Source organism: Orcinus orca, chromosome 1, assembly GCF_937001465.1.
Source record: "Orcinus orca chromosome 1, mOrcOrc1.1, whole genome shotgun sequence".
Taxonomy (NCBI): Eukaryota; Metazoa; Chordata; class Mammalia; order Artiodactyla; family Delphinidae; genus Orcinus; species Orcinus orca.
Window position 1 is genome coordinate 196094693 of NC_064559.1, and position 8607 is coordinate 196103299.

General features: G+C 44.0%; 1 protein-coding gene across 9 annotated transcripts in view; it reads left to right on the forward strand.

Moving 5' to 3' along the window:
• USP48 (ubiquitin specific peptidase 48) overlaps nt 1–7640 on the forward strand; it is a 69846-nt gene extending 62206 nt beyond the window's left edge. For 8 of the 9 annotated variants that reach the window (XM_049709406.1, XM_033433199.2, XM_033433198.2 and 5 more), the window contains 3 exons: nt 1182–1230; nt 3655–3681; nt 4744–5286. In XM_049709406.1, the coding sequence (XP_049565363.1) occupies nt 1182–1230; nt 3655–3681; nt 4744–4766 (99 nt within the window). In that variant the 3' untranslated portion in view covers nt 4767–5286. Of the gene's footprint in view, nt 1–1181; nt 1231–3654; nt 3682–4743 lie in introns of all 9 variants that reach the window. The other variant, XM_033433200.2, reaches the window with a different exon arrangement.
• Nucleotides 7641–8607: the final 967 nt, after the last annotated feature.

Consider the following 8607-nt stretch of genomic DNA (forward strand, 5'->3'; position numbering starts at 1 on the left):
GGTTGGCTTAATGGGATTCTTGTCCAGGGTATGGAAATTGGCTTTGGGGAGAATGGATTTAGGAGAGGTAGGTGTGTTTTAGAAAGTAGGGGCTTCTGAGACTTTGTCACAGAAGAAGAATCATTCAACCAGCCTCTTTAGACCAATCCTGCCTTCCCTCAGGGCCTGATTTTGTCACTTTCCTTTGCCTCTTTTGTTTCTTTATGGCTAGAAGCATGCCCCCTGCATGATGTGATGGAATATTTTTCAGGTTTTGAACTGTGAAATATGTTTTTCATACCATAGAGCCTCAATTCTGGTCAGATAAAGTTAGGCCCTGGAAGTGGTCATGCAGACCCATATCTACCCCTACACACACACACCCCTCCACACACACACACACACCCCCCCTCATCCTGCTACCTACCCCCTGGAAATGATGATGCAGGCCCATATCTACCCCTACACACACACACACACACCCCTCATCCTGCTACCTACCCCCTTCCTGTTCGCTTTTCTTGGAACTGTAGGTTCTGTGGAATTATTTTGAAAGCCTCTTTGGTTTGCTGAATCCTAAGGACGCCGTGTAAAATCCTAGCAACAGCCTGTGTAATTAAAGCGTTTGTACTTCAGATGGGCAGCTAGAGTCCATCTTGGACATTGTCCTCTTGGCCCTTGCAGCTAATCCCACCGCAAGCTCAGACTCAGTGCTGGCTTCTGCCTTAACAAGGACGTGGGCATTTGTTGCTTGATGTTGAGGCGGGATGAAAATGTATTTTTAACCTAATTGGCATTTTTAGAGGACCATTCGGACTTGATTTCTGCCAACTCACGCTGTCATCACTGGCACCTTAAGTCATATCAGTTAGATCAGTGTTTAGTAACTCAGGGTATCTGAACCTTTCTGCATCTAAAGGTATTTGAGGAGCAGGAATACAGTGCCACATCCAATGTGCAGTCTGTGCGGTTATCAGGGTATTGAGTCTAGACCCACCATTGACAAGGCATCCTTTGTTAATCCTGGACATTGCCAGCTCTGGTTTGAACCCTGTTTTCCACTGGACAGTGTTTGTATTTGTGTCTTGGAGCAACACACTGGTGGGCTCGGGACCAGCCTTTCGTGTGAGGTGGGTGGGACGTTATCCTCCTACTGGCTTCCCCTCCCTTGTGGTTTTGAATTGTTTTCATTTGTTTTCTAGGCTGATGAACCAATTGCAGATTATGCTGCAATGGATGATGTCATGCAAGGTAAAGACCAACTTGTTTTGGGAATTTGTTGAGGAACTTGTTAAAGGAAGGTGGGATTATAGTTACTGATGCTTTCGTCTACAGTGCTTTTACTTTTAAACTTGAACAGAGCTTCTACATGTTAAGGTAGAATCTTACATTATTGCTCTGAAAAGATCTTAGTAAGAACGATATCTATGAAAATTTAGAAAGTGGAGAAAAACAGTACTAATTTACCATAGGAAACAAATGAATGTAAGCCTGCAGGTGAAAGAGGTCAACAAAAAGCAAAGCTAATTCAAATTGCAGAACCTCAGACAGGTACAGAGGAATTGGATGCCCTAGGTGCCTTTGAGCGTAAGAGTGAGGTCTAAACCTAAAGGCTGGTTGGAAGCTGTATAAGAAGCAGTTAGCTCACTACCTTGCAGATCCTCACAGCCCTTCCCTCATGTCACTGCCTCTTCTCAACCTGTAGAGTTTGTGTTTCAGCTCTTTGAAGAAATTAACCTAGAAGGGTGATAATGAGGCCCATTACCTACCAAACAGGGAGATCACCCACCAGCTCTTTCTTCAAATACTGGCAGCCCATCCCTTACCTCCCATAGTCGAGGGAAGGGATGATCCTCTGGGGAAACGGGCAATTCAAGAAAACAGCCTACATATATTTTTAAAGAGTGTTTCATCTCCCAGGTACCCTTGGGTTAAGCCCACCACTGCCCACCGAACAGTTTTTAGACATCTGTTTAGTACCTCACACTTAAATAGGTGGAAATGGACAGCTAGAGAGCACCAGACAGTTGAGCAAAGAGCATGAAACCAAAAGACGTCAGTCAACAGACAGAAAAAAAAGGAGCCCAGAGAAAATAGACAACACAGGAAGAATAAGAAAGCTTAAAAATTAACTATAAACAATACGAGAGAAAGAGCAAAATAGTCTATGTGTAAGGAACATTCAGAGAATAGAAAATAATTCATGAAAATTAAAAATGGGTGCACCAAGGGCCTGGTACAATAAAGTATAAATCTAGGGATAAGAAGACCCGAAAAGCATCTAGAGGTATGGAAGGAAAAACCACATTCACAGGATGAAGAGTCAGGAAGACAAACTAATGGACCAGTGCCCACAAGATTCTGAGGAAGAGTGAGTTTGAATCTAGAATTCTGTAACTAGACAGACTTTATTTTAACTTCACACTTGATGGCTCTTTGAATGTAAGACCTCAAATTTCTCACACACACCGTTTGCTGAGATACTCTGGGAGGGTGTGCTCTGTTAAATGAGAGAGTAAATCAAGAAAGAAGTCAACAGGGCTTCCCTGGTGGCGCAGTGGTTGAGAGTCCGCCTGCCGATGCAGGGGACGCGGGTTCGTGCCCCGGTCCGGGAAGATCCCACATGCCGCGCAGCGGCTGGGCCCGTGAGCCATGGCCGCTGAGCCTGCGCGTCCGGAGCCTGTGCTCCGCAACGGGAGAGGCCACAACAGTGAGAGGCCCGCGTACCACAAAAAAAAAAAGAAAAAAAAAAAGAAAACAGTGGAACCCAAAAACATGGATCCAGCATAGGAATAGATGCCCTAGAAGCTGGTGAGGGGGAAATTCCAGGACGGAAGCTCTGCAGCAGGTGCTGAGCACACCCGATCCAGATTGGAGCAGTGGGATGCAGGCTTTGGCAAAGGATGTCCCCTGGGAACAGTGGAAGTGATAGATGGCTGTCTTGAGGTTTACAGCTCTTTCAGAGTTTACACTTGAATTGGAGATAGTACAGAGAAAATGAAACACATAAATAATGCAGCAGTTACCAACCCCAGAAAGACAAAGTCATACCAGACAGGAACTATAACCAAGGTACACCAGGGAGTTCAACTGTGAGCAGTATTATGGAATAAAAAATAATGTAAACATTGGAGATTAGCTTAGCAAAAAATGTCACTTTCAGGAGGATGGGTTCCGGGGGCAGGTGGTATGTAAGAGGTGGGAGAAGAACTAAATTTTTCTTTCCGTGAAATTATTAGATAGTATCTAAAATTATGAATTAGCAATATAAGCATGTTATTTAGAAATACAGAGGTTAAATACCAGAAGTGGCTGCAAGGGCTGAAAGTGGTTCCTTCTAGAGTGTGGGAATGGGAGGCGGAGGGGGAGAGAGGGCGATGGCCGCATGGTTTTCTCCAGCCCCTCCCCTCATCATGCAGAATGTTGGCTCCAGTTATAACCCTTGTTCTCCCAGTATTTGTCTTTTGAGTGATGCATATGTATTGCTTTGATAAAATAAAAACAAAGAGAAAGATTTTCATTTGATTATTATCTATAACTTCAAAGGTAATGTTTATTGGTGAATAAGGTAATTAAAAGTTATTTTAAACTTTTCGTCTTTAGGCATTGAAGTGAACTTATTACTGTCGGTAGTGACAATCTTTTCAATTTGGAATTCTGTTTTTTTCCTTCCAGTGTGTATGCCAGAAGAAGGGTTTAAAGGTAAGTTACATTTGTCACGTTTTGTTCATGAATGTCAGAGTCATACTCTAATTTTCTATTAAAGTGAAGCCTATGATTTGATTTTAAAATTTAATTCAATCTGAGTCTCATGACTGAAATTAATTTTAGTTAAATGCATTTTTTATTCAAGCTTCTTCATTATCTGTATCAGCACTCAGGCCTCAGGCCTCAAATAGGGCCTGTGTGATAGACGTATCTACTTCCAGATGTCCATTCTGCTTTTTCTTTCTCATTTCGGGGGGGGCAGTTGGGGAATTAGCTGGTGGCATTTTGATTTTTATACTTAACCTTTTCAAATTCCTCCTGTCAGTCCCATCTTAGAGCAAAACAGTTTGTATGTAACTGATAAGAATTAGAGGAGAAGAATCTGCTGAATTATATTAGGTTCAGTGAAAAGGTTTCATCGATCTATTTAGAATTAGGCATTTTTTGGATTATTACTTTAAATGGATAAACGGCAGTGCCTTCTACTACATCTTGGCCACTATAGTTGTGCACATAGTCGAATCCAGACCTTTGACATTTACAGATTTAACTGTTGCCAGTTTGATTCTATGTGTCCTAGTCCAGAGGTCCGTGACAGGTTGCAACTTTGCCCAAGAATGAGGTTGAATCGAATACCGGGGTTTCTTTGCTAAAGCGAACAAGTGAGCCATGCTACTGGCCTAAATAAAGCCTCCCTCTCAGTGCGGCTTTTTGTCTACACGTTCCCACTACACAGAAACTCCTGATGTGGTTAAAACAAAACAAATAAAGCAAAAAATTTATTTATGCAAAATGGCCATCAAATGAAAGCATGAGTAAAATGCGATGAACTTGTGTGAAGACAACTAACAGCCGCACGGCTCTCAACAGGAAGGTGCTTTAGCGGAAAACCTGGAGTCTGCTGATACTTTCTCTTACCCTTCAACGTCAAAAGGCTTCTGTGCTCATTTATTAAGTTGGATATTCCCTGTTGGTGATGCGTTCTTGGCAAATGGAATATATGAACTCTTACCTTGCAGTTCACAACTGTACCTCCACATGTGTTTCTTTTCCCAGGTACTGGTCTTCTTGGACATTAATCTTTTTGAACATTTGCTGACTGCTAAGAAATGACCAGAAAGGAAGAGGAGTTTGACATGTTAGGGCATTACAGAAAAAGTGGATTTAAGAATTAAACCATTACATGACTCCTCCGCAAGGCAGAAAACCATTCAAAAGTGACTGTCCCCAAATGCCTTATGTCAGATAAAGCAGATTGCACTGAAGGCCATCAGACTTGAAGGAAATGTTTCAAATTTTATATTTAAGGGGGGTGGGGGGGGAATGGGCAAGTAAAGACTGAAAAAGTTTAGTAGCAGTATCAGTAAATCATGTTTACATATGAGATTTATAGGCACGGGAGGGAATAAAAGTTCTGTTATATTTCCTTGCTTGAGTTTCATACCAGATGCATTGGTCCATAAAGGATTTGTATCACAGTAGATGGGACAACATTCTGCTCTGAACTAAAAGTAATTCTTTAGAGACATAACCTGCTTACCAATACCTGTCTTTGATTCATATTTTACTTTCAATAAAGCATGAAAGTGAAGAACTTGCCGTAATTGTGGAAAAGTGTCTTCAGAGTAGATTCCTCTCCGTGTCGGCTCCAGTGCACCTGCCTCACATCCTGCCCGCTGGTCTCTGACTTGGTGCTGGGAAAGGAGGGTGCACCTGCGTGTCTCCTGCAATGAGCCAAGGGATTGTGTCTCACTGGTGTCTTCAAAGGCTTTTTATTTCCATGCATTTCAGAAAGGATGGCGAATGTATTACATGTCATAGCATCCTCCAGTTTTACTGTTATTAAAAAGTGGGAAATCAAATACACCTTGCACTTTTGAGAAGTCTGACCACCTTATCTGAAGAGTAAAATGGCCTGAAATACATTTGGAAACTAACACGATTCTTATATAAAGTTTCTTCTGCCCATCCTCCAAGTCCGCCATTTCTTGGATCTCACTTCTCTTGTTTTGAAAGCATTCTTCCGAAACACCCAGAAAGGATCTTTTAGATCACATTGTTCAAAAATGAAAAATAAATGTTCACGTGGAGTGTGCCCTGTCATCAGCTCAGGATTGTTGGTTAGCAACACGTGACCAAAGCAGGATTCGTTAGAATATCGGAGGATTTTCAAAGGAATTAAGACTGGAGTTTGTTTCACTGTTTCCTCTGAGTACGTATGTACAACTTTTCGGCCGAGATGCTGACTCAGGCGTCTCTTTTGCTAACACTTTATTTAGCCCTGGGTTTTGCTGGGCTTTTTTTTTTTTTTTTTAACCCCTCCCTTTTCTGAAAATTTAAACTGAAATACCGGATGGGGGTGTCAGGCTTCAATTTGAGGACCAGTAACCTTGGCAGCATCCCCTTTGAATAGATCTTTTTATCAGAATAATTATGGCTTTTTGGTAAGATTACAACTTCTTACCTGAGTTACCCCTCTGTGTTTGCAGTGTCTTCAGTCTGTACCCCCTGGGGAGGCAGGGGGTGTTTAATGAGTCTGTGTGGGAGAGTGCACTGCACACAGGACCCTCACAACCCATTCTAGGAACCTGTGGGCCCCACCCTTAGGTCAGCAAAAGGAAAGGAAGGACTTGAGGTCCAGGTCGTGAGCTAATCCTCATTTTTAGATCCCAACACCTGCAGTCCCCCGCCCCCCAATGGACCTGAACATAAAATAATAACATGCCAAGCAACTACTACTTTCCAAGGGTAAAGACTTGTGTGCAAGTTCACTTAGTACGTGATGCAGCTGCTTCCTCCTCCCTGTAAAGAAGCTGTTTGTCCAGAGAAGTTTCTTTCTGGGGATTGACATAAGCATGTCAGTAGTCACCCAGAAATCTGATGTATTTCCCCAGTTTGCTGTTAATAACAGCTTTAAAATGTGTAACCTGAGTCTCTTTTTTCCTCATGCAGTGGTACAAAATAACAGCCTGTGGTAGGTCTTTCAGGCTGATGACCCAGTACTGGCTCCCTTATTGATTTGCACAGGTGGTGGGAGCGGGGTGGGCCCTGTGTGAGCAGGTGATGCTCGAGCAGTTCTGTCTCCTGCCCCCACGACTTAACCGTGTGCTACCAGCACTGCACTGCTCAGAGTGACGTCTGTGGCCCCACAGTACCAGCAGCACTGCGAAGCTGTATTAGAAATGCACGTTTTCGGGCTTCCCTGGTGGCGCAGTGGTTGAGAGTCCGCCTGCCGATGCAGGGGACACGGGTTCATGCCCCGGTCCGGGAAGATCCCACGTGCCGCGGAGCGGCTGGGCCCGTGAGCCATGGCCGCTGAGCCTGCGCGTCCGGAGCCTGTGTTCCGCAACGGGAGAGGCCACAACAGTGAGAGGCACCGTGTACTACAAAAAAAAAAAAAAAAAAGAAAGAAATGCACGTTTTCAGGCCTGAGACCCACTAAATCTGCATGTGCAAGCCGCCCCTGTTGGGAAGCCTTGGGCTGGGCCCTCTCCCGCCCACGGTCAGTCGGCAGAGTTACACAGTCATGTATACGTGTATTTAGTGGCCCTCACCACTTTGTACGGGGAAAACAGGTACAACATGTAACCTAAAATCAATTCTTGCCTTGTCTGTATTAATAGATGGAGATCAATTGTCTCCTTGACTTTGACCGCACCAAGGTGCAGAGACTCTTCCCGTCAGGTTTCTTATGCATGTGGTTTTGTTTTTTAAAGACAGTCTTCTGTGGAAGGTAAAACGAAGCTTGAAGTCACCCCTGCCCCCCATCCCCATTGTATTTCTGTCCATTCCTCACCCCCAATCTGATGTGTACAACATGCCATTCTGCTACGAATTGTTGCCATCACCTCAAACATAGGTCGCCGTTGGGATGTCTTCATTCCTTGGGGGCAATAAGTATCTGTGTATTAATGAACTTTATTGTGTAGAATTACAGTTACCATTCTGCCCAATTTAAAAGAAATGTATGTTTGTTTCTGTGGCATCATAATCCAGAGCAAGTTTTTTATTACTTTAAATGTCCATTTGGTTGGTCTGTGTGGTCATGGGCTTCTTGATCAGACCCTGGTTAATACTTGAAGTGAATGCTAGGGTTGAATAACCTGTTTTAAATACCCAAAGGGTGTTATCTCTGTCTGAACAAACTGCTAAGGTGAAATGAGCATTGAAGCCTGCCTTTCCTGTTATAGAATCACGCAGGAGTGTCACATGCTTTCTCTCTGGCATTTGGATGTTCAGCTTGTTCAGTGTTACAGGGGACTGTGAATAGAGTTCAGTCTCATGAACAACCAGCATTTTCATTTTAAGGAGATTCTTACCCCTTTGCCTATGGCCTGTGCATCCCCGCCCCAGGTGCAGGGTTTTGTCACAACTGTATTTCTGATTCTGAAAGCTAGCCATTTACCACCCCCCAAAATCCAGGCAATGCATAGATACCAATATTGGCTGGGGATTTGATTATCGACATGAGTGGAATCCTTTATTCACTAAAATACAGATTACAGACATTTGTAAAATGGTAACACTTTGTTTCACATACTTCACTGAGTAACGGCTTTGTGCCAAGTCCTGAGAGCCAAGTCTAGTAGGGAGACTTGGTGCAGTGGTTAAGGGTCTGCCTGCCAAGAGGGGACACGGGTTCGAGCCCTGGTCCGGGAAGACCCCCACATGCCGCGGAGCAACTAAGCCCGTGCGCCACAACTACTGAAGCCCACGCGCCTAGAGCCCGAGCTCCGCAACAAGAGAAGCCACCGCAATGAGAAGCCTGTGCACCGCGATGAAGAGTAGTCCCCGCTTGCCGTAACTAGAGGAAGCCCGCGCACAGCAACGAAGACCCAACATAGCCCCCCCCCCGCAAAAAAAAAAAGTAGTAGAGAGATGTAGAAAACAACGCCTCCATCTCATACATACGAAACATTT